Raw genomic sequence first — 25,508 nt, forward strand, 5'->3', positions numbered from 1 at the left:
ACGGACCTCGGCGCCTCAGGCTAGTGAGCGGCGGCGGCGGCGGCGGCGCGCCGGCAGCAACAGAAAGCGCAGCTGCTCAGCTACAGTCCACGCCCCCTTCCCGCTCCGGTGACAGTCTCTGCGGAAAGTCGCGTTCGTGATTTTTGGAGAGCACCGAGTGGGACGACGGCGGTCCAGCCGGGTCGTCCGTGCCAGGCGACGAAGAAACGTTTTCCTGGTGAACCATTCTTCCTTCCCTTTAGGCAGCCCGCACCCCCAGGGCCTGAAGATGCTGAGATCTACGTGGAATTTTCTGAAACGTCACAAAAAGAAATGCATCTTCCTGGGTACGGTCCTCGGAGGTGGGTGACAGCGTTCTTGGAAAGGGGCATCGGGAGGAGGGCGTGGGAGAGAGATGTCTGTCTTCTTAAATAGAGGTGGAAGGATCATGGCCCAGGATTCGTTCAACCATGGGACGGGGAACCGGGTGACAAACCTCCAGGGTTCTTTACATCTGTGCAGTTGTGAAATTTGTGCCCTTTGCCCTGACACTGCCGCTTACTCTGTTTCTCGCCTTTTACTCACTCACCTTGGGAGAACCCACCACAATTTTTTTTTTTTTTCTGTTTCAAGGCACCGTTCTCTTACAGACGTATTTTTTTTTACTTCTCTTCTATTGTTTTACTGTGAGGTTCTTCGTTTCTGTTTGGTACTGCCAGTACTTTGGCATTCACCGTTGGCAGAAGTTTCGTAATATTCGAGGGAAGTTAACTAAAGCCTGCACACTTCGAGTTCTTGTTTAAAGTTAATTTGAATTTTTGAAAACAGCACAATTGTACTGAAGGACTGGAAGGTATATGCTAGACAAAGAAACACAAATCAATATTTTAGCTCTGCTTCTGCTGTTTTAGAATACAAACTATGTAGTAAATTATGCAGTAAGAAAGTGCTTTCGGGAACTTGTGCAGTCGTCTCAGGATCTTCAAGATTGAGATGAATTCCCACCTAGCTCACATAACTGAGTTGCACAGGCTGAGAGGAGATTTAGAAACAGATTAGATAGCAATCTTGAGAGCCTTTTTCCTCATAAGACAATCATGCGGGGGTCTAAAGGAGAGAATAAAAGGTCTTGTGTGATACAGGAGAAGGAAATGTAGGACTGTTAAGAGAGAATTTTTAGCATTTGAGTTTTTTGAGAAGTATTATCACTGACTACATGCTTTGGTTACAGAACTAGTTAAAAACAAGAGCAGAAGTTTCCCAAAAAATTTGGTTGTTTTTCTCTTACTATGGATTATATTCTGTTGCCCCAAAACAATTTGAAATTAGCAATACTCTTAGTATTGCTCAATAATTCAGCTCTGTTGATTCTTGAAAATTTGAAACAGGCTTCTTGTTAATGAGGGAAGGAGAGTGTTTTTCTCGTCTCTGAGGTCTACCACAGATCAATAATGATTATATGTAAATTTTAATGTCAATCTTTGAAAAATTCTTTATAGATAAAATGTATTTTCTTATATCTTCATGCATTGATATCTAATGTATATGTAAATTACGCAGAGACTACTGAGTCCACTTTATTTGTAGAAGCTAATGATCTATGTGTGATGGAAGAAGTATAAATAAAATATTTTTGCCTCTACTGAAGGAAAGAAAATAGTATCTCTTTAGCAATCTCAGAAAAAACAGCATACCCCGTCAGATTTATGGAACAACCTAATGGTAGGTTAGAAATAATCATAGGGGAAGCAAAAGAGTACACTTAAGAGACAGTTATAGGTGTGATGAATTGGGAGATTGGGATTGACATATATACACTAATATGTATAAAATGGATAACTACTAAGAACCTGCTGTATAAAAAGATTAATAAAATTCAAAAGAGAAAGAGATAGTTATAGATTTTTTTCAAAAATCTATTGAGAGCTGGGCTTCCCTGGTGGCGCAGTGGTTGTGAGTCCGCCTGCCGATTCAGGGGACGCACCCCGGTCCGGGAAGGTCCCACATGCCGTGGAGCGGCTGGGCCCGTGAGCCATGGCCGCTGAGCCTGTGCGTCCGGAACCTGTGCTCCGCAACGGGGGAGGCCACAACAGTGAGGGGCCCGCATACCGCAAAAAAAAAAAAAATCTATTGAGAGCTTTATAGTTAGAGATTAAGAGGAATGAGAAAGGGGGGAAGAGGTTCAGAGGAACAGAAAAAGAAAATAATCTTAGTGTTTTATAACAAGAAGGGATGTCAGTCTAAAAAGAAAACAGAGTAGATGACCGTGATTGGCATTTATTTGAGCCTCATAGTCTTTCTGCTTCAAGGGAAAGGTCCTATAACATGGTACATAGGGGCTTCCCTGGTGGCGCAGTGGTTGAGAGTCCGCCTGCCGATGCAGGGGACACGGGCTCGTGCCCCAGTCCGGGAAGATCCCACATGCCGCGGAGCGGCTGGGCCCGTGAGCCATGGCCGCTGAGCCTGCGCGTCCGGAGCCTGTGCTCCGCAACGGGAGAGACCACAACAGTGAGAGGCCCGCGTACCGCAAAAAAAAAAAAAAAAAAAAAAAATGGTACATATCAGTTCATCACTTTTAAGAAATATTTATCCAGTGCCTGTAGTGTTGAAGGTAATATGATTGGAAATACAAGATTTACAGAGATTCACTATTTTTAATAGTAGTAGCTACCATTTTGTGGGTGCCCAGTGGGCCCTGTATTAAGCTCTTCTATTCAGTGGGGATGACGACAGGATAGTTATTGTTATCCCCATTCAAAAATGTGGGAACCAGAGTGCTAAGAATTTAAAAACTTGTTGAGGGTCCCAGAGTTAGTAACAGGGAAGCTAGAACTCAAACCCAGGTGTGTTAGATCCCGAAGCACATTCTCTTTCCACAGTACACCACTCTTGTCTTCATGGACTTCGTGGTCTAAAAGGAATGAAAACAAATAACTTAGCTTCTTCAGGCTGCTATAACAAATACCACAGACTGGGTGGCTTATAAACAACAGAAATTTATTTCTCCCAGTTCTGGAGTCTGGAAATCTAAGATCAGGGTACAAGCATGGTTAGGTGAAGGTCTGCTTCGGGGTTGCAGACTTCTTATAGTCTCACATGGCAGAAGGGGCTAGGGATCTCTGTGAAGGCCCTTTGATAAGAACACTAATCTCGGGCTTCCCTAGTGGCTCAGTGGTTGAGAGTCTGCCTGCCGATGCAGGGGACACGGGTTCGTGACCTGGTCCGGGAGGATCCCACATGCCGCGGAGCGGCTGGGCCCGTGAGCCATGGCCGCTGAGCCTGCGCGTCCGGAGCCTGTGCTCCGCAATGGGAGAGGCCACAACGGTGAGAGGCCCGTGTACCGAAAACAAACAAACAAAACAAAACAAAACAAAAAACGCTAATCTCGTTCTTGAGAGCCACACCGTCATGCCCTAAGCGCCTCCCAAAGACTCCCACCTCCTGATACCATCACATAGGGCATTAGAATTTCAACATATGAATTTAGGGGAGACACAGACATTCAAACCACAGCAACAAGCATACAGATAATTAAAATACAAAACAATAAGAGCTGAAAAATGCTGTATATATCAAACTGGCAGATAGCCTGTGCAGTTGGAAATAATTAGGAAAGGGCTTCATGGAAGAAGTAGCACATTTTGACAGATTTGCAAACTAGATAAGATATCAACTTGCATGCTCAAGAAGCTTGGCCATTCAGTGCTGGGGAAAGAAACTTTAATGTTTGGTCTCTGGTTTTTCATTCATTCAACAAACATTTGAATCAGAGGGCCTACTCTCTCTATATTGGGCTCTGGTGATACACAGGAATAAGATACAGTTCTTGACTTTGAGGAACTCATAGTGCAGTCCAGAAAGCAGAAATGGAAATAAACAAAAGTAGTACAGTGAGAGTATTAGAGTACCATAATAGAGCAGGGTTCTGTGGGAGCATAGAGAGAGAGAATCATGGAGGTGTTCAGCAAGCCTCCCTTAAGAATCCACTGGAGGGACTTCCCTGGTGGTGCAGTGGTTAAGAATCTGCCTGCCAATGCAGGGGACACAGGTTTGATCTGTAGTCCAGGAAGATCACACATGCCACGGAGCAACTAAGCCCACAAGCCACAACTACTGAGCCCGTGAGCCACAACTACTGAAGCCCGCGCGCCTAAGAGCCCGTGCTCCACAACAAGAGAAGCCACCACAATGAGAAGCCCACGCACCACAATGAAGAGTAGCCTCCACTCGACACAACTAGAGAAAGCCCGCGTGCAGCAGCGAAGACCCAACGCAGCCCAAAATTAATTAATTAATTTTTAAAAAAAGAAGAATCCACTGGAGTTACAGCTAGCAAAGTAGAAGGGGGCACAGCAGGTAAAGGGGTTGCTCAGCAGATTCAGAGACCTTGTTTCTGGTGAATCAAAGTGTATTTCACTATGGCTAAGCACAGGGAACAAATGGGGAGTGGCAAAAGATAAATTTGGAGAAGTAGCTAGAGTGCAGATTGTGAAGGGCCTTCCTTATTGTGCCATTCTACAGAATTTGGAGCTTCTCAGACTTTAGTATGGATAAAAATCACTGAAGGGACTTAGTGAAAATATAGAATTCTTTCTCCGAGATTCTGATTCTTTAGGTCCAGAGTGCAGTTCATTAATTCTTTAATTCATTCAACAAATGTTTATTGAGCTCCAATTGTGTACCAATATTATATATTGGGGGTACAACATCACATAAGACAAAACATTTGGGGATGTTTTCAAGGAACTTCCTTAAAGTCTACATTTTTTTTTTTTTTTTTTTTTTTTTTTTGCGGTACGCAGGCCTCTCACTGTTGTGGCCTCTCCCGTTGCGGAGCACAGGCTCCGGACGCGCAGGCTCAGCGGCCATGGCTTACAGGCCCAGCCGCTCCACGGCATGTGGGATCTTCCTGGACTGGGTCACGAACCCATGTCCCCTGCATCGGCAGGCGGACTCTCAACCACTGCGCCACCAGGGAAGCCCCGACATTTTTAACAAGTACCCCATCAGTAATTCTGATGTAAGTGGAACAGGGACTGTACATTAAGAAATGATGGCAGGGTGTTGAAGAATTCTAAATATGTAAATAGTACAGTCAGATTTAAGTTTTAGAAAATCACTTTGCATATAAAAGATGGATTGGAAAGGTGTGAGACCAGAAACAAAGGAGAGTTAGGAAGCTGTTAAACCAGTTCAAGAGCATTAATAATCTGGGTCTGAATGAAGACAGTGGTAGAGAAGTGGACTAAAGTGGCAAAATTTAGAAAATATTTCTGAAATAGAATCAGAATAGAAGGGTTTGGTGGTCTTTTGTATGGGAGTGAAGTTAATAGATTATTTTCAAACTCTTACTGACATTATTAACCTAGTAAAATAGTTATACCGAAGAATTTTCGTCCATTAAGACACTAAGTGATGGTTTTAGAAAACCAAATTCGTAATATGGGAAGGCTAGAAGATATTTTGTTTTACCAGCAGTGTTCTGACAGGAAACGTCAAAACATTTTACATTTATTTTCTGAGATATTTAGTGAATGTTTTCATTATTCATAAATAAAGTCATAGCTAAAGAAGAAATTTTAAAGCTCATATAATCCCAGCCTTTCATTTTATGAAGAAATTTAGACCCAGAGAGAGGAAAGACATGCTTAAAGTTACCTGCCTAGTTGGTGCCACAGCCATCAGTATCTACTCTCTTCTGGGCCAGACTCCAGGCAGCAAGTCAGGTGTATCCTGAGCTCCACGTTTTAGGTAATGAATTCTCTGCTTTCATTCTTACTTCCGTAGGGAAACAAATCGGACAAAATCAGAATTTATGAATTTTGCAAATGAGAGCCTGGGTAAATTAGTCCTTGTATAGGAATTTACTTCAGTGCTAACTCAAGGAAAATAATGGATTGTGGGATTTTAGCCTAATGCCTTGTATCAGTTTGCTAGGGCTGCCATAACGAAGTACCACAAACTGAGTTGCTTAAGCAACAGAAATGTATTGTCTCTCAATTCTGGAGGCCAGAAATCCAAGATCAATGTGTTGACAGGATTTGTTCCGTCTCAGGGCTTTAAGAGAGGATCTGTTCCAGGCCCTTCTCCTTGGCTTGTAAATAGCTTTCTTCTCCCTGTGTCTTTCCTCTACACATGTCCATGTCCAAATTTCTCGTTCTTATAAGAACACCAGTCGTACTGGATTAGGCCCACCTCAGTGACCTCCTTTTAACTTGATTATCTCTGCAAAGACCCTATCTCCATATGACGTCACTTTCTGAAGTACTGGAGCTTCAACATGTTAATTTGGGCTAGGATACACTTCAACCCATAATAATTTATCTTTTAGCTTTAGTAAGAATATACTACATTTACCAAATAAACACAGAACAGTTAGTTGACCCTTGAACAAAACAGGTTTGAATTGCACAGGGCCACTTACACAGTGCATTTGACCTTTGAACAGCTCAGATTTGAATTGTGCAAGGCCACTTATATGCAGACTTTTTTCAGTAAATACTGCAGCACAACAGATCCTTGGTTGAATCCAAGGGCACAGAACTATGAATTGAGCCCACTGTAAAGTTACAAGCAGATTTTCCACTTCTGGAGGGACTGTTCTGCACCCCTAACCCTGGAGTCGTTCAGAGGTCAACTGTAGTTCCTAAAGTGTTTTTGTCAGACACTGTTGAAAATCTAATGAAAGAAGTGGACCTTCTCCCCAGGAAAACACATAGACCAATCAAATTTACTATTATTCCAGAAAATTCTTAACTATACAAGGGGTATCATTGCAGCGTTCATTTTACACTACTATTATTATTTGAGAAATAATCATTTTACACATAACTTTTAGCCATCTGTTGTGCAAATAAAATAGAAGCAATTCATTGAGAAGTAGTTATTATATAAGAGTTGCCTGTCAAAGGGTTACTTTGTGAAACGTAAGTCAGTTGCTTCATTCTGTTAGTATTACGGCACTGTCTTCAGTTTATTGAGGATGAATTACAAGAAAGGTAGCTCTGAAGACATTTATATGAATTTTTATTCTTTAAGGAGATTGTAATACATTTTTTGCATATAGACATAACAGCAGTCACACTTTATTTCTAATTATTTGTAGCACATAGTCTTTCAATGTCTTTTTAAGACACATAACATGTTATCAGTTCATCTGTATTGCTTACATTAGTGAAAATAATTCAGGATACGTGTTTGCTTTGCAGTTCTTAGTGGGCTTCCTCCTTCCCACCTGTGACAAACAGACCAAATCCAATTATTTAGGTCATGTACAATTCTTATGTTCTTTCTTGTTATATTGGAGGCTGCAGACAGTTGGAAGGTAGGTGAGGATTAGTTACTCTCCTACAGCCTTGTTGCCAGGTTATCATGAAACAAATTCTGGCTCACATTAAAACATCTATTATCAAGCATAGATAAAACAGTATCATAACTTGTTCTATAAGCTCATTGAAATCCCATTGTCCTTTCTTTGTGCTACAACAGAACCATGCATAAACGATTTACCCAAAGCAAATGCAACAGTATTCTAGATGTAGGATTCTGCTGGCCATTTGGTTAACACTCTTGACTAAGAATCCTTCGAACTAGCAGCTGAGGATCTGAGACTAAGCCATTCCTAAGGGTGAAGGACTTGCTCGTATATTCTTGTTCAAATGAATATTACTAAAATGTTTCAGCTAACCCAGTATCTTAAACACCAGTCATTTAATCTGTGAAAAGCCATTTCTGATATTCATTTTGCTAGGTTAGTTGAAGTGCTTAAGCCTTGAAATATGGCTTTTGATCAAATGCTAACTAACCACGCGGGAGTGTTAACATTCCCAGTCAGGACAACTGACTGCCAATAATGTATGACCAAAATGTGCACGTTTCATATTGTACTGTCTATACTGAAATGTGTTAAAGTAAATTACAGGCCGCAAGACCCCACCCATGTTTTTCTATCGTAGTGTCATAATTTAGGAAGTTTTGTACCCTCTTCACTTTCCCTTTTGGCACTTAAGTTTCTAGTTTTAGATGTCTGCTTGACAACCTACCTTTCTTTTATTCTTCCTTTTAAATTTTTTCTTATATTTTTAAAAAGTATTATATTTTGATTGGAGAAAATGTGTAAACCATAGAGAAGCAAGCCGAAGGAAGAAAATCACCTGCTCTCCCACTATTTAGCAATGATCATTGTTTAATATATGTAAGAAATTAAAATTCATCTGTTGTCATATATGTTTACGTACATTAAAAAGCAAAACTTCTAGGATCTTATTTTATCCTCTAACACTATAACATGGATGTTTCCTTAAGTCATTAACTATTTAGCAATGTAGTTTTTAATAGCTACGTAAGAGTCCATTGTATGGCTAGACCATAATGTATTTAAACAGTTGCCTTTTGCTGGACATTTAGAATATCTCCAGTTCGCTATTAAAGGCATTGCCTGACTTTGTAGATTTAATTCCTTTCTGTTTCTTTAGACCTATGTACCCATCTATCATTGGCTTTTAAAATCCCAGTCTCCTTTTCCTTCTCTTCAGGTTGCAATTCTATAAGTTCTTTAATTTAGGCTCTTAAAAGTTGTAATTTTTAGCTTTGCACTAATATAAGCCTCATATTTGGATAAAGTGGGTTAAAATACTGTTTAGAATTTTTAATACTCTGATTAACTGAATTAATATACTAACTTGTTTTAAAAAATAATTTTAGGAGTATATATCCTGGGGAAATATGGACAGAAGAAAATCAGAGAAATACAAGAAAGGGAGGCTGCAGAATACATTGCCCAAGCACGACGACAGTATCATTTTGAAAGTAACCAGAGAACTTGCAATATGACAGGTAAGACAAAGAGAACTATTTATACATGTATAAAGTTGCTTGATTATTTATATTAATTTGCATACCTCCAGGACCAAAGTTAGAGGAAAAGGCAAAAATGATAAATCTAGCAAGTATTTACATGATTTAACTGAAATACATCATTTAATGTAGATTTGGAAAATCAATGTAAATTAATATGCAACATAGATGCTTGTTCATTCATTTTATTTATTCATTCAGCAAATACTCAGAGTACTCAGCACTGGGGAAACAGAAGGTGAACAATTTAAAACAAAAAAACCTGACCTTGGGCTTCCTGGGTGGCGCAGTAGTTGAGAGTCTGCCTGCCGATGCAGGGGACACAGGTTCGTGCCCCGGTCCGGGAAGATCCCACATGCTGCGGAGCGGCTGGGCCTGTGAGCCATGGCTGCTGAGCCTGCGCATCCGGAACCTGTGCTCCGCAGCGGGAGAGGCCACAACAGTGAGAGGCCCGCGTACCACGGAAAAAAAAAAACAAAAAACCTGACCTTCAGAGTTTATTCACTAGTGAGAGAAAAAGATGATAAACAACAGGTAAATGACTTTAGGCAGTAATGACTGCTTACAGGAGAATGAGCTGTGTGAGGGGTGGGGTGCCCTTTAAGGTGGGGCAACCAGGAGTCAGGCCTCTTTAAGGAGGTGACATTTGAGGAGAAATTAAATGGTACAATGGAGGGAGCCATACAAAATGCCTGTGGTGGGAACAAACTTGGCATATTTGAGAAATAGCAAAAAAGGCTGTGTAGCTAGAGTAGCACGAGCAATGGAAGAAGAGTGATAGGAGACAGGGCTGCAGGAGTGGGCCTGATGCCATTGGGCCATATATGTCATAGTACAGAATTTCTTACATTTACAAGGCACCTAGAGACCTATAAGTCTAACACAATAGTATACACTCAGTGTTAATCAGTGGTAATAATTTAATCTCCAGAGCTAGAAACCTACTGGGAGGATGCTATAACAAAATCAGCTGCCCATATTTGAAGAAAACAAGGTGTTATGTTATAATTGGCATAACTCCTTGAAGAATTAGTTCTCAAATCCATGTCAAACTTGTTTTTCTTTGTTACTGTTTGAAGCTTAATGCTTTTCTACCATTTCTTTCAAGAACAATTTAATTTAGAAAAAAATTTATAAAGGTAGGTTCTCTTTGTTCAATTTTAAAAGTAGAATATTTTTTCAAGGTTGGAAGAACTTTGTTTTTAGTTCAGTCTCATTTGATAAAGAGGCTGGGATTAAGAAGGTTAAGAGGCACATTCCAGGGCTTCCCTGGTGGCACAGTGGTTGAGAGTCCGCCTGCCAATGCAGGGGACACGGGTTCGTGTCCCGGTCTGGGAAGATCCCACATGCCACGGAGCGGCTGGGCCCGTGAGCCATGGCTGCTGAGCCTGCACGTCCGGAGCCTGTGCTCCGCAATGGGAGAGAGGCCACAACAGTGAGAGGCCCGTGTACCGCAAAAAAAAAAAAAAAAAAAGAGACACATTCCATTTCAGCTGGAGTATGATTTTTTTTTTTTTTTTTTTGTCTGTGCTGTGCGGCACGCGGGATCTTAGTTCCCCTACCGGGGCTTGAACACGTGCCCCCTGCATTGGGAGCGCAGAGTCTTAACCACTGGACTGCCAGGGAAGTCCCATGATTTTTAATGTTTGAAATAATAATACTTCAATCTATAAACCAAAAATTAATCATAAATGCTGTGTAAAATGGCAACTCAGATAAGGTACAGTAAGTAAGAGCACAGGCTCAAGGGTGAGGCAGATCTGGTTCCGTTCCTAGTTTTGCCTTGTAATATCTGTGTGTCTTTGGGCAAATCTAAATCTAGTTCTTTCCTCTATAAAATGACCATCATAAAACCCACTTCATAAATGTTGTATGAGAATGTGGTAATTCATATAAAGTGCTTGGTACATAATAAATACTCTGTAACTGATAACTTTTTAAAAATTACACAATTCTTTAAATCAATATTTAGCATTCAATGTAGTGGTACTACCAAGGACATTTTAATGAATTTTTAAAGAATAAGAGCAGTCCATTTCTTTTTTTTCTTTTCTTTTCTTTTCTTTTTAATTGAATGAAAGCTTCTTTAAATTCTTTAGTGCTTTACAGTTTTCAAAAGTTTCACATACATGATTTCATATAATCCCATAATAATTCTTTTTTTTTTCCTACCCCTGTACTGCCCCTGCCCCCTTCCCTCTCCCCACTGGTAACCACTAGTTTAAGAACAGTTCATTTCCAGTTATTACTCAAGTTTTCAAAAAATGAAAAATGCTGACTTCTGGGATCTCAAAATACATCTTAGTTTGACATGGACCCTTGTGTCAGTTTAGGTGCTCTGGGAAGCACAGGTAAGATGGGATTAGATGTGCAGGAGACTGACTGGGGGGAACGCCCATGCAGAATAAAGAGGAGAGAGCAGAAGTAAGCAAGGAGAGCCTTTAGACCACCGTACAGGTCTGATAGTTGTGAATAGAATGGGCAAAGGAAGGAAGGTTAGGTAAGAAGAGTCTCTGACTACAGCACGGTTTTAAGAAAGTTTTGACAGGCCAGTCGGGAGTCCTCAAGCCTAAGTTCCCTGGTAGAGGAGTCCCTCAGGATCGGGCCTGCTTTAGTATCCCCACCAAGCACTGTCATTGGCTGAGAGCAGTGTAGATCCAGAGGGGTGGCAGCTGGAGCTGTCAGTTAATTATGCTCCTCCCAGCAGAAGATGCGAGTGGCACATTTCCATGACCATCACACCCCTCAGATGAATAAATAGCTGATATAGGCAGTTAAAACTAAAATATGGTGCCCACTAAGAGCCAAAATATAGGTTCACTGAAAAAATTTCCAAATTATCTTTCTAATATGTACTGATAATGGGGTTACAAATCATATAATTAAATTTCTGTTCTTTTGAATAAGACGTAATGGACATACTAGAAATATTTAGTACTTTTAGGTAAATATAATCAGTTTTTTAACCCAAGAAGTTGGCCCCAACTTGAAAGATAGTATCTAATGGAATGCTTCTGTGCCCTGCCCATTGTCTTTACCATCTTCATGATTTTACTAAAGATACGGGAGAAGTGCTTATTAAATTTACACATGACACAATGCTTGGATGCATAACTGACACAACAAATGAAGTTTTGGGATGCAAAATAGTCTAGTCCCGTTTAAGTGCTAGACTGGGATAAAAGAATTGTTCTGCATTAAAAGTCAATTGTACTGATACAGAATTATCCAAGCTTGCTTAAAAACAGGATGTATGAGTAAAGATTGGGAATTCTAGTTGAACATAAGCTTGTTATGAACCAGAGTATGATGTGACTTCTGGAAATACTAATGTAATCTTAGACTGAAGTAATAAAGTCTGTGGTTCAGCTCAAAGGTAGTTATAACATGCTCTGTGGTAGTCAGAGCAGAGGTCCATTTCTGCCTCTCACATGTTAAGAAGATACAAACTGGCATGTGTCAGAAGAAGCCAAGTAAGGATAATAATAAAAAGAGCTAACACTTACTGAGCATTTCCATGTGTAAAGAAGCACTGTTCTAATGCCTTTTATCCTTAATCCTTACAACAGTCCTGTAAGGTAGATCCACTATCATCCTCAGTTTACAGATGAGGAAACTGAGGCACAGAGAAGTTAAATAATTTGCTCAGGGTCACACAGATTCAAGGCTGGTGAAGGGTTGTCCTGTGATTTGTGGTTGGACTGGGGATGTTTATCATGGAGACCAGGTGGCTAAAGCAAGACATGAAAGCTGTATTCAACTCAATACAGAAACATATTTGTTCAGTGTTAGTACAGATGGCTAGAAGAGAAGAATAGCCTTGTCTTTGGTTGAATATGCTGAAGTGGAAAGTCAGAAGCTCTTATCTCTCAGGAGAATTATTGAAGAGATTCCTCTTAAATCATGTTGTCATACCACATAATCTTTAAAGTTCCCTACTACTTTTTCTGAATGTAGGACTCTAGTGTTGCTTTTTCTTGGTAAGATAAAATACCATGTTTAGGCTAGATATATATACCACGGACACTAAGAGAGAAACCACATTTTACATTGACTGAGCTGCTACTTTAGTTAGTGGTCTAAACAACTTAGGTGATTTAATCATATATCTTGAGGAAATATGCTGAAGCTACACAATGCAGCACTGAAATAAATGTTTAGAGTAGGTTAAAAGCTGAATTTTCTATAGAAAAAAAATAACATGGATCTTGTCATTAATATCTTGCCTTGTCAAGAAGTAAAAATCATACACTAAAGTTTTCCCTTTTAGAATATGGCATTTGTAATCTCTTGATATTTTTTCATTTTGTTATCACGACTTCTTTAGTGTTAGAAATACATTTTAAATTCATGTATGTACATTTCACCAACATTTCTTATACCGTGCATAGAGCCATAAATAAAGTAACTCCCATAAATTACATGCAGTCTTTTTTTCCATAGAGTATTATATCTTATTGTATCTTCATGTTGGTATTCAAACAATAGCCATTGTCAAAACCAAAACTACAGCTCGGCAGCTCTTAATTCCTAGCCTGATGCACTTTTGTCTAGGTTGTAACAAATGCCTGTTGCTTTGTAGTATTTAAGAAATAAATGTTTTCTAAAATTAGAAATAAAATGTGGAGCAAGAAGCATAGCTAAAGACAAAAGATCATTTTATTGAATCAGAAATAAACATTTATTGTAAAAGATCTGGAAAAAAAAAAAGAATTATCCATAGTCTGTAGCCCAAAGACCAACACTGTTAACATTTGGGAATAATTCTTCCCATTCTTTATTCTCCGTGTACTTGTTTGCATCACTATGATCACAACATGTATATGCATAATTTTGCTTCACGTGAGCAGATAAATGATTTATTAGTATGTAACTGGTTTTTATTCTTAATAATAATTTGAAAGCCCTGAACTTCCTTACCAACCCTTGCTAGCTGCTAGTCCTGTCATATAGCCTAAAACAATGTGCATTTCTCAGTGAAGGCAGTCCTATCACTTGTGACCTTTTTAATTTTCTGTTTGTATTATAGTGCTGTCCATGCTTCCAACACTGAGAGAGGCCTTAATGCAGCAACTCAATTCTGAGAGCCTTACAGCTCTGCTAAAAAACAGGTAAATGCAAGTTACAGCCATTCTCATTTATACATTGCACTGAAAATTTATAGAATGGAACTGAAATACTTTTCAAAAGTCTTTGTTTTCTTATTTTTCTTTCTATTTAGAGCTTATAATAAATAAGCTCATTTAGAAAAAAATATTTACTTACGATATCATTTAATTAATATTTTGTCCATTTATTTATGTTCTACCTTGATGTGCAAAGTATTTAGGGTGACAATATTTGTATGTATTCTGGTTTTCATATGAAGAGATCTTCTGTCACTTTGACATTTTTTCAGAAATTTAATTATTGAGTACTTAGGGAATGTGTTCCTGAACCAGATGCTGTGAACTGACAGTAATGTTAAATATTAAATATTAATCCTTTAATATTCGTAAAGAGTTTACAGCGTACTATCTAAAGCATGTGAACATGCATTTTGTATCATTAACAAAATGAAGTACAAATGTAACATGAACTTATGATAATGATAATTTATCTTACCATGACAGTGTACTGTGTACAAAGCACTTTCATACATAGGACCTTGTATGTGGAGAGTAGTATGTATTGGAGTATTGTAATTTAGTGTGATGCTGCGTTAGTTTGAGAAGACTTCCAGAAGGAAATGGCTTCTTTCCATGAACAAGAAGGGGGGTGGAGGGGAATGGTTTCACTAAATATATTTTAATCATTGTGGCCTTATCGAAAGATATTCATTTTCCATGTAATCATCCTCCAGTAGTCAGGGGAAAGAAAGTGCTCTTTCTGGGGTGTCTCTTTGTGCCAGGCCCAGTGCTAGATACATTACTCCCATTTAATTTCCACAGTATCCTTGTGAGGCAGATTTTTTTTTTAACATCTTTATTGGAGTATAATTGCTTTACAATGGTGTGTTCGTTTCTGCTTTATAACAAAGTGAATCAGCTATACATATATCCCCATATCTCCTCCCCCTTGCGTCTCCCTCCCACCCTCCCTATCCCACCCCTCTAGGTGGTCACAAAGCACCGAGCTGATCTCCCTGTGCTATGCGGCTGCTTCCCACTAGCTATCTATTTTACATTTGGTAGTGTATATATGTCCATGCCACTCTCTCACTTCGTCCCAGCTTACCCTTCCCCCTTCCCATGTCCTCAAGTCCATTCTCTGCCTCTGCATCTTTATTCCTGTCCTTCCCCTGTGTTCTTCATAACCATTTTTTTTCTTTAAATTACATATATATGTGTTAGCATACAGTATTTGTTTTTCTCTCTCTGACTTACTTCACTCTGTATGACAGTCTCTAGGTCCATCCACCTCACTGCAAGTAACTCAATTTCGTTTCTTTTTATGGCTGAGTAATATTCCATTGTATATATGTGCCACATCTTTATCCATTCATCTGTCGATGCACACTTAGGTTCTTCTGAGGCAGATATTATTAACTCCATTTTGCAAATAGGAATTTAGTGCTCAGGCAGATTATGCAGCAAGCTGGAAAATTTCTTTGAAGACATTTTCTGTACTCAGATAATACCTCCCAAAATAACAGTGAATTTATATACAGTTGGTTTGTGTACTTTTTTTGGATGGGGGTATAAATTGTAATTTTTTAATTAGAAAACAAATATACAACTTGGAATGGATTTGAAGCAAATTGTGTCATAACAGTTTTTAAGTGGCTAAAACAAAGTTTAAAAATCAAGTAACGGGCTTCCCTGGTGGCGCAGTGGTTGAGAGTCCACCTGCCGATGCAGGGGACACGGGTTCATGCCCCGGTCCGGGAAGATCCCGCATGCCGCGGAGCAGCTGGGCCCGTGAGCCATGGTTGCTGATCCTGCGCGTCCGGAGCCTGTGCTCTGCAACGGGAGAGGCCACAACAGTGAGAAGCCCGCGTACCGCCGAAAAAAAAAAGAAAATCAAATAACAGGGACTCCCCTGGTGGTCCAGTGGTTAAGAATGCGTCTTCCAATGCAGGGGATGCAGGTTCAATCCCTGGTCGGGGAGCTAAGATCCCACACGCCATGGGGCAACTAAGCCTGCGCGTCGCAACTACTGAGCCCGCATGCCACAACTACTGAGCCTGCGTGCCACAACTAGAGAGAAAGCCCACGCACGCGCCACAACAAAGAGCCCACGCACTGCAACAAAAGATTCCACATGCTGCAACTAAGACCCAACGCAGCCAGCAATAAAAATAAATTTTAAAAAAATAAATAAAAATCAAGTAACAATAAAAGAAAAGTGTATGAGTACCTGGATAATACCCGTTTTGCAGTAGTGCAGCTTTTTTTTTTTTTTTTTTTTTTTTTTGCGGTATGCGGGCCTCTCACTGTTGTGGCCTCTCCCGTTGCGGAGTACAGGCTCCAGACGCGCAGGCTCAGCGGCCATGGCTCACGGGCCCAGCTGCTCCGCGGCATGTGGGATCCTCCCAGACCGGGGCACGAACCCGTGTCCCCTGCATCAGCAGGCGGACTCTCAACCACTGCGCCACCAGGGAAGCCCGTAGTGCAGCTTTTAAATACATATTATTGACTGTCCAGAATCCACACAAAGTTACAACTCTCCACTTCAACAACATGATGACAGTCCCTAAAGGAAACTACTTAAAGAAAGGCATAACCTAGATATTCCCTCATTCAACCAACTGATGAGGTTTTTTAATCTGATTAAAGTATAATGCTAGTGATAAGAATTTTTTCCTTAGTTTCATGATTCTTAGAGGCTGACACACTTTTACTACTACTTATGGATGTAAGGTTTGGTTTATAAATTAGTTCATGTGATTATATAAAGAAGAAACATATAGAAAAATAAATTTTAATTTCCTTAAGTTTTAGTCTTACTGAGAAGGCAAGACAAATGAAATAAGTGAATACACTTTTATAAAAGCAGCACAGAAACACACACATTAAACATAAGTGGGATTCTTTTTTTTTTTTTTACATCTTTATTGGAGTATAATTTCTTAACAATGGTGTGTTAGTTTCTGCTTTATAACAAATTTAATCAGTTATACATGTACATATGTTCCCATATCCCCTTCCTTTTGCGTCTCCCTCCCACCCTCCCTATCCCACCCCTCCAGGCGGTCACAAAGCACCGATCTGATCTTCCTGTGCTATGCGGCTGCTTCCCACTAGCTATCTACCTTACGTTTGGTAGTGTATATATGTCCATAAGTGGGATTCTTTCTTGGTAACCCTGTTTCCTGTAAGGCCCTACATTCCCTGTGTTTTGGGGGATTCAAGATAATTAAGATAAGGTCTCTTTCTCTCTAAGACCTTGTCATCCAAAGGAGGAATTAGATGAAATAAATTGTCATAATTCGAGACATACTATGGTTAGTCTGTGGTAAAAAGTAAAAGCAAAATGTGGGGAGAAAATGTGGGAGGCTAGAGAGCAAAGGGATTAATGATGGGTAATCCTGGATAGCTTTAAAGAAAAGGCATGAGCCCTCTTTATACACAGGAGAATTTCTTAAATTCTTGGAAGGATAAGATGCACAACAGTTCTCCTCATTGCCTGTTTCCTCTTTAAACATGTCCGTGTTATTTTTTCTTTCCTTTCTTTTGATTTGAAATTACTATTTGCAGTTTGGGGGCTGGGGGAGGGGAGAATGTCCATTTGAAAAGTATTTGCATAAAGAGACGCTTGAGCCCTTACAAAGTGTGATTAAAGTAAGGCCTCCAATCTTATGACTGCTTTTGTATTGGTTTTCAGTCAACTCCGGCCTCATATAAGCCTGTCAAGCAAGTTAATTTTCTCCTTAAACTGTGATAATAACTAATCAGAAATAAATGAAAGATTTGATAGTCTTATTTTATCAGTTTTATAGTAGCAAATAAACAGCCATCACTGCCTTTAATATTTGGCATTCTTATTGATGATTGATAATGGCAATGTAGTTTCAATGGCAAAGGATCTTAAACATCCTTCATCACAAGACAAGTAGAACACTTTGAAAGGTTTAGTTTAATTCTTAAACATATTTTGGTAATATTAAAGAGTCTGATTGTATTTAACTTGGAGTTGGTTTCCATCAGACAAATCATTGGAAAGGAATCTTGGCCTAGAAAGTACTTTCCTCTGTTCTACATAGGTTTGGAATCAGAATCTTTAAAACAGATAAGGTGAATTTTTTTTTCATTTTTTGTAAATACATATATTAAAAATGATTACCACAATCAAGCTAATTAACATATCCATCACCTCATGTAGTTACCATTTTTTTGGTGTGTGGTGAGAACACTTAACATCTATTCTCAGGAAATTTCAAGTATATGAAAGCATTATTATCAACTGTATTCACCATGCTGTACATTAGGTCTCATCTTGTAACTCAATTAAATCTACTTTTAAGTCTGATAGTGGTGAATGTCAACATGAAGAAATGTCCTGCATGGCTATAATTCAGTCCTGTCCCACCAAAATCATGCCAAATAAGTACAGTTTCCAGACAGATACCCTAATTTGCCCTTCCACAGCCTGCTGCTATTGAGCACTTCTTGTGTTAAAATTTTGGAACCACTGTTTTCTTATCTTGTTTCATTTAGAATTTCTATAAGAATCACTTTGAAATTTATCTTAGATAACATTCAAAAGAAGTGATTTACTTGCATTAAAATACCTAACCCTTGAATTGTGGTTGATGCCCAATTTAATATGGGGCTAAAATATGGTGTTCTGCCACAAGGCCTGAACAGTAGCGTAAGGTTGCAGCAGGGCCTTGTAGGATTTTCTCCATGTATCTACCAAACTTTTGCCATCTAGGAAATGGATACCTGAAGCTCTACAGTCTCTCCAGTGCCAAAGAAAGATAAGAAGCTAGTAATATCCCACAATTGTAATGGTAACTCATTGTCTGATTATAATTATAAAGAATATGGGATTGTATTTTTTGTATCTTTGTGGTTTTTTAATTTCATTTTTCTAGTAATTCATTTTTATTGTATTTTACCAAACTGTTCATCTGTGACAGATTAGAAATAAGAAAAAAACCTGGTCCTACCACAAAGGTGATTTGAAAAGCCCTGAACTTCGTCCACATAGTATACACACACAGTGAGTGGAGTACTATGCCGTGGTTTAAAAAAAAAAAAAAAACAACGATGGCTACTATCTCTATACTATTATGGAATGATCCCCAGGATATATTGTTATATTTTTTACAAAGATAAAGGAAAATGTGTATAGAATGCCACCATTTATCTAAGGGGGCAGATATGAATATACATACATATTTGCCTATATAAAGGAAAACAATGGTAAGTTAAAGTATATTTTTTAATAGTTACCTATGAAGAAGAAAAAGAATAAAGGTGGGTAGGAATGGACTTCTTTGAATATACTGTGTTGTATAAATTTGAGTTTGGAACCATATAAATATTTTACATATTTATAAAACTATGTTTAGTGTTTAAAAAGCAATGTCTAAAAAGTGGTAGTAAAATAAATGAAATTAACCCAAATGTGTTGTAATCACAAAACAGAAACTATGCCAAGTGACTTTAAAATAGAAATTTGACTTTGTGTTTTTAGTGGGATATATACTCTTAGAGCATACAGAATTGGAAAAAAAAAAAAACTTAAACTCTTTTCACTGTTGCTATCGCTATTCTGAGACTGTTGTCCATAGAGTGAGGGATGAAGCAAATTAGTAATTATGTTAGTTTCACTGATTTCTAGTGAGGGCAAAAAGAAATACAGATGTAAGAACAATGAGATTGTTAAAAAACCCAGTGGTCCTAATTTTGAATTAGAAGTATCAATGTGAATTCATGATGTATTTTATCTCTTTGAATATATGTTCATATAAATAAATAAATAATACATATATTGATATTTATTAGCTTAGTCTACTGAAAAGGCTTAGAAATAATGACCTACCCAGTAGCAATGAACATCCTTAATCAAAGTTTGCAGTCTCAGACTACCATTTTCCACTACTAGGAACCAGGACTCTCAGAGAAATGGATGATTTCAGGTTTGCAGCAAGAATTGAACAAGATGAACCCAGAACATCTTTTTATGTCAGAAAGCAAGGAAGCTGTCAAGGACTAAAGGGGTCATGTCAAAAGGACTTAGGAACTAACCTGAATAGCCCCACAATAGTCAAAGATGGACAGTTTGAACATCAGTAAGGATAATAACTGCAGTGGGTAGAAACACATCAAACACACATTTAAATGCATGTGTTTGTAATGATACTCTCAAACAAAAAATACTTCATTACACCTTTGAAGGGTTATAGAACCTACTGCATTATTTGTAAAACAGTAAATAAGGGAAAGAAATAAATACTATTCCTGCTTTTCCTGTATGATTTTATAATACACATGCATATGCTCAGAAGGAGGAGAAAGACTAGAAGGATATACACTAGGATACTATGAAAATGGTTGTTATTATCAGTTACTGAAATTACAGTTGTTTTTACTATATTTTATGGGCTTTGTTTTCTGCAGTTATCCTGTGATAAAATATAATTAAGTATAGAGCTGTAAAGTTCAAAGTTTTCTGTTAGATTACCTATATTATTATTTTCATATTTTCTGATATTTTTCTTTAGGCCTTCGAACAAGCTAGACATATGGGAGGATCTGAAGATAATAAGTAAGCCTACGTATTCTGTGTAACAGCACAGCCTTAAAATATTTTTAATGGGGAATTTTTGTACTCTATTATGTGGGTAACTCTTCTTTACTTACCTCATAGAGTTTTTATCAGATTAAATAATTCTCATAAAGCAAGTAGATCAATGGTCATAGAAACTACTCAATAAAAGTTAACGGTGGTGGTGGTATTATTACTGTTATGATAATATGTAAACCTGTCCTAGATTACATATATGCATATTAGGTACTGATATCTACAATATATACTTTGAAGGAAGTTTTTACTCCAACCCAGATAGTAACTTTACTTTGATATTGTATGCAAACTTTGATTAGTGATAAAAATTTGTAGCAAAAAGCTGCCCTAGAATAGATATATCTCCATGTCTCAGAACTTCATACTCTGTCAGTTATTCCTGTGTTTTCCTATCCATTCAACTAATCCTTATCAACTGAACCATGCTTAAACTTTGCCTATTTGAAAATGAACTAAACTTTTGTACTACCCTGTATTTCCTTTCAGCTATTGTACTTTCTCACATCCATTGTATAATACAAAAGATTTCTACATTCCCTGTCTTTCCTTCTTCACTCCTACTCACTCTTTGACATACTAGAGCCTGGTTTCCGGTCGTGTATCTCCACCCAAGCAGATGTCTCAAGCATCAGTAGTAACTTCTGTGTTGCTAAATCCACTGGACATTTTCATCCTACTAGACCTCTTCACAAGAGTCAGCACCTTTCTCTCTCCTCTGTTTTGAACACTTTGTCCTAGCCGGGTCTCTGGGTGTTTCCCTGTCTTTGTGTACCTTCCTCCAGCCCTTTAATGGGCTTATCCTTTATCCTCTTTCACCTGCCATTGACGGCTGGAGCTCTTCCATACTCAGCCCTCTTCTCTTACTCAGAACCAGCTCCCTGGACAGCTCTGAGTTCTGAGGCTACAACTCTTAGTGCTTCCCAGTCCTTTCTTTTTTTCCTTTCTAAGCTAATAATATATAACCCTTCACTGAATATATTGGTTATTGTTTTTTTGGGTTATTGTTTCAATTAAGAGATCATTCCTAATTTACAATAAACATTTTTTAAGCAGATAAACTATGATATGTTTTGAATTGATATATTTTTGTACTTGAAACAATTACAGATGTATTTTTAAAGTCATCTTATGAAAAAATAACTGTAGGAATGGTTTGTGATTTTACACATTTGTTTGTATTTTAATAGTTAGTACCAAGTGGTTTTCTTTTCTCTGTAAAGGTTTCACAAGAAGTATCGTAGCTGTGTACAGTACTTGCATGCTGGTGGTTCTTTTGCGAGTCCAGTTAAACATAATTGGTGGATATATTTACCTGGATAATGCAGCAGTTGGCAAAAATTGCACCGTAAGTTTAATAGACTTCAATAGATATTGCCCTTTCTTTCAAGAGGTTCAAAATTTAATCAACTATTATTTATCATGATAATTCATATAAAATAAATATCTTTATATTTCATGTGATTATAAACTTTTAGCATTATTATTCTTCATATTTTGAAGCTAGGCTTTTTGTTATGTTAAAGAATAGTATTTTTCCTGTTGTTCCGGGTCCTAAAGAATCTCAGCTCAAGTTATAATGAAAATATTATTATTTACTAATAATATTGGGTACCTTATTTCTGTTTTATACAGACAGTTCTTGCCCCCCCAGATGTCCAACAGCAATATTTATCAAGTATTCAACACCTCCTTGGAGATGGTAAGATTCTTATTCGTGACCTGTAAACTAATTCTGATTCATTCATTTGTATTATTGAGGAACTGAAAAAGCGAAGAACGCTTTTATGTTTGTTTTTGCTTTAATAGGCCTGACAGAATTGATCACTGTCATTAAACAAGCTGTACAGAAGATTTTAGGAAGGTAAGGCATTTTGCTTTGGCTTTTCTGACTTACTGATCCTGATGAATAAAAGAAAAATTAGAATTGTTCTAATGAAGCTAGTGATTTGACAAATTGTGGTCTGCGAAACTCTTAACCTAATATGGACACAGCCCTGCAGTGTTACATTGTGGAATCCATTTTCTTCATCAGTATCAACCTTTTCATACTAAGGGAAAAGATTTAATGTTTCATTGTTTATTGATTGATTTCCAAACAAACCAGAGATATTTGGGTCATGAGATAAAAGACCTGCTTTTAAAAATCTGTGTCTGAGGCTTTTAACTCCCGTTCATACAGTGGGAATTTTCTTGTGAAATCTGCAACAAGATTTTTCTAGGCCCTTAATGGGTAGCTGATTTCTTAATCTACTCTAGTGATTTCATAGTCAGCAGTTTCAGGTTTGACTGGTTGAAACAGGATCTCAGGTAGTAACCTGTTAGGGAAAGAGTGTGTATAGGATGTGTTGTATACTTTCAATTTATCCCAATTCCCTTTTCTCTGTTTCTAGTGTTTCTCTTAAACATTCTTTGTCCCTTTTGGACTTGGAGCAAAAACTAAAAGAAATCAGAGATCTCGTTGAACAACATAAATCTTCTTCTTGGATTAATAACGATGGATCCAGATCTTTATTGTGCCATTATATGATGCCAGATGAAGAAACTCCATTAGCAGTTCAGGTGCTTAATTCATAACCATTTAACCAAACGAATTACTCTTTTTTTTTGAGGTTTTTTTCACTATCTCTTAAAATTTAGATTTCTGAGTCTCTTGAAAGGTAAGTGATTGAAAGACATGTATTTCAGTAATTTAAATAAAACCTCATTAATTTAGAAAACAAACTGTAAATGGAACTGACTTCTAGTTAGAAACAACTTTAGATATTCAGCAGAATTTTATTGAATATTAATTATTTGACAGACACTAGTATGATTGGGATATAAAATGAATAAGACATATTCATTACACCTGGGGAACACAGGAGACAAATTCAGTTCCTTTGGCTAGAGCATTTCTGTACAAGGTCAGGTAACAGAAGACAAAGCTGGTAGTTGGGGCAAGATCCTAAAGAGCTTTGTGTGCCAAGATAAAGAGTCTGAACTTCCATTTCAAATTCTAATTAGGCCAGTACCACAATCACATTTGCTTTTTAAGATGAATCAATGATGGCAGTATCTGAATGGACTGAAGGAGTCATCCAGTTGAGAAACAAAGAAGGCCTAATCTAACATTTATCAACTATGGTGTTGCTATACACTGGTGTGTCCCAGCCAGTTGTGATTTAAGTTATTCATTGGTTAAGAATAATAAAAATGCCAAAGATTACAGGTTATAGACCTCATTTTTAAAAAATTTTATACCTAAGTGGATTGCATCTATTCTTTGCAGTTGAGAGAAGAATATCTCTCACTTAACAATTGGAGAAGTCTTAGACCAGAGAGGCCCCTATGCCATACCTCAGCGTAAAGGCCCTGTTAGAGCAAAGACTGCCATGTTTTTCATTGCCTGCCGGTTTCCCCCTTCCCCAGAAACCCCAGAGATAGATGTTTGTGGGTACTGAGAGACCCTGCATTCATGAATAGGCCAAAAAAAATTGCAAACCATCTGAGGAAACCCTGTGAACTGCAGGATGGAGGTTAAATTGAACGAGCAGAACAGACCTGACAGAATTAATGAAAGAAACAGGAGAAAACTTACTTACAAATTAGAATCTCAAGGAGATGCAATAATAGTATTTAAAAAGCTTTCTGGAATGATAAAGCAGTTTCCAAATTTTAAAATTCAACAGTGGAATTCAAAAAGAAAGTGATTCAAAAGAACAGATGAAGAGAGGGATGATAGACCAAATCTTACCTGAATTAAATTTAAACCTGCAACTTCAGATTGAAAGGACACACAGAGCCTTAGACTAAACTAGATTGATGAGAAAAGACACATACATATCCTGATAAAATGTCTTAACAATCAAAGAAAAAAAATCCCTGGCCTCTGCAACCTCAAAGACTATTTTTTTCTTTGTAAGTATATTCTAGAAATGTGTCCAAGAGGGGTCAGATAAACAAAGATCTTACTGTGACTCATGTTTTAAATACTACTTACCTGTGCACATGAACCTTTATAGTTTTTTGAGTTTAACATTTTTTGATTGTTGATAGAGCATAGACTTTTAGGCTTCCTGAACTCCTGAGTTTATTAATATGATTTGTTTCATCATAACCCTGTGCTAATATTTGAAACCCTGAAGTGTGGCCTTTTAATTTCACAGGCCTGTGGGCTTTCTCCTAGAGATGTTACCACTATTAAACTACTCAATGAAACTAGAGACATGTTGGAAAGGTATGTATACTGCATGTAACAGAAAGCATGTGTTTCTTTTTTGAATGTACTTATGACCATTTTATAGTTTTTCTTGAACAATGTTCAACATAATATTTTGTTAAAATTAAATTTTAAATCTATTCCCCTGCCTTAAGTAGGATTTCCTGCCTAAACTAATGGTCCTCTTATTAGGGTGGGGAGGGAAGCAAAGATTTTTTTTAGGATACCCATGCCTTGCCCCCACCTACTTTCCTAGCCTAGAGACTCTGATATACTAGTCAAGGAACTGGAAGATAGTTAGCATTTATATTTTGAGGAAAGCTTTCAAGGGTGATTCTCATATGCTCAGTGTGTAGTGGTAAATGGTTAACAACCAGCCCTGTAAAGAAAAAAGACCAGAAACAAATAGTAGCCCCAGCAGTGCTGACTACCAACTTGACGTCACTCAGTGCTGACTTGGAGAGGTGGGAAAAGATGCTCTTGGCAGCCAAAGCTAGCCAGCTCCAGCTAGGCCTCAGGTGTAGACACATGTACGCACATGCTAATGTGTATGCACACACACCTATACTCAGTTTTGAGAACTACTTCCCCTAACCCTTTCAGGATAGTCTATAATGTTCCTAAATCTTTGAGTGATAAAAATTTCACATCCTCCCTAAACTGAGTATTACTATTTTAAATTACCCAGAAGAGAGCCAGAGTGTTAGAAATGGAAAAAACATCAGATTATGCATTAGAA

The 25,508-nt window shown here is 38.0% G+C and overlaps 1 protein-coding gene across 2 annotated transcripts in view; it reads left to right on the top strand.

Annotated features, from left to right (window-relative positions):
* Positions 1 to 37: 37 nt before the first annotated feature.
* PEX3 (peroxisomal biogenesis factor 3) overlaps positions 38 to 25,508 on the top strand; it is a 36,155-nt gene continuing 10,684 nt past the window's right edge. Inside the window, exons 1-9 of one of the 2 annotated variants that reach the window (XM_081251392.1) lie at positions 38 to 326; positions 8,683 to 8,814; positions 13,865 to 13,946; positions 20,489 to 20,532; positions 21,792 to 21,916; positions 22,204 to 22,270; positions 22,378 to 22,432; positions 22,962 to 23,130; positions 24,717 to 24,787. In XM_081251392.1, the coding sequence (XP_081107518.1) occupies positions 269 to 326; positions 8,683 to 8,814; positions 13,865 to 13,946; positions 20,489 to 20,532; positions 21,792 to 21,916; positions 22,204 to 22,270; positions 22,378 to 22,432; positions 22,962 to 23,130; positions 24,717 to 24,787 (803 nt within the window). In that variant the 5' untranslated portion in view covers positions 38 to 268. Of the gene's footprint in view, positions 342 to 8,682; positions 8,815 to 13,864; positions 13,947 to 20,488; positions 20,533 to 21,791; positions 21,917 to 22,203; positions 22,271 to 22,377; positions 22,433 to 22,961; positions 23,131 to 24,716; positions 24,788 to 25,508 lie in introns of both variants that reach the window. The other variant, XM_081251391.1, reaches the window with a different exon arrangement.

Source organism: Mesoplodon bidens, assembly GCF_964165515.1.
Source record: "Mesoplodon bidens genome assembly, chromosome: 12".
Taxonomy (NCBI): Eukaryota; Metazoa; Chordata; class Mammalia; order Artiodactyla; family Ziphiidae; genus Mesoplodon; species Mesoplodon bidens.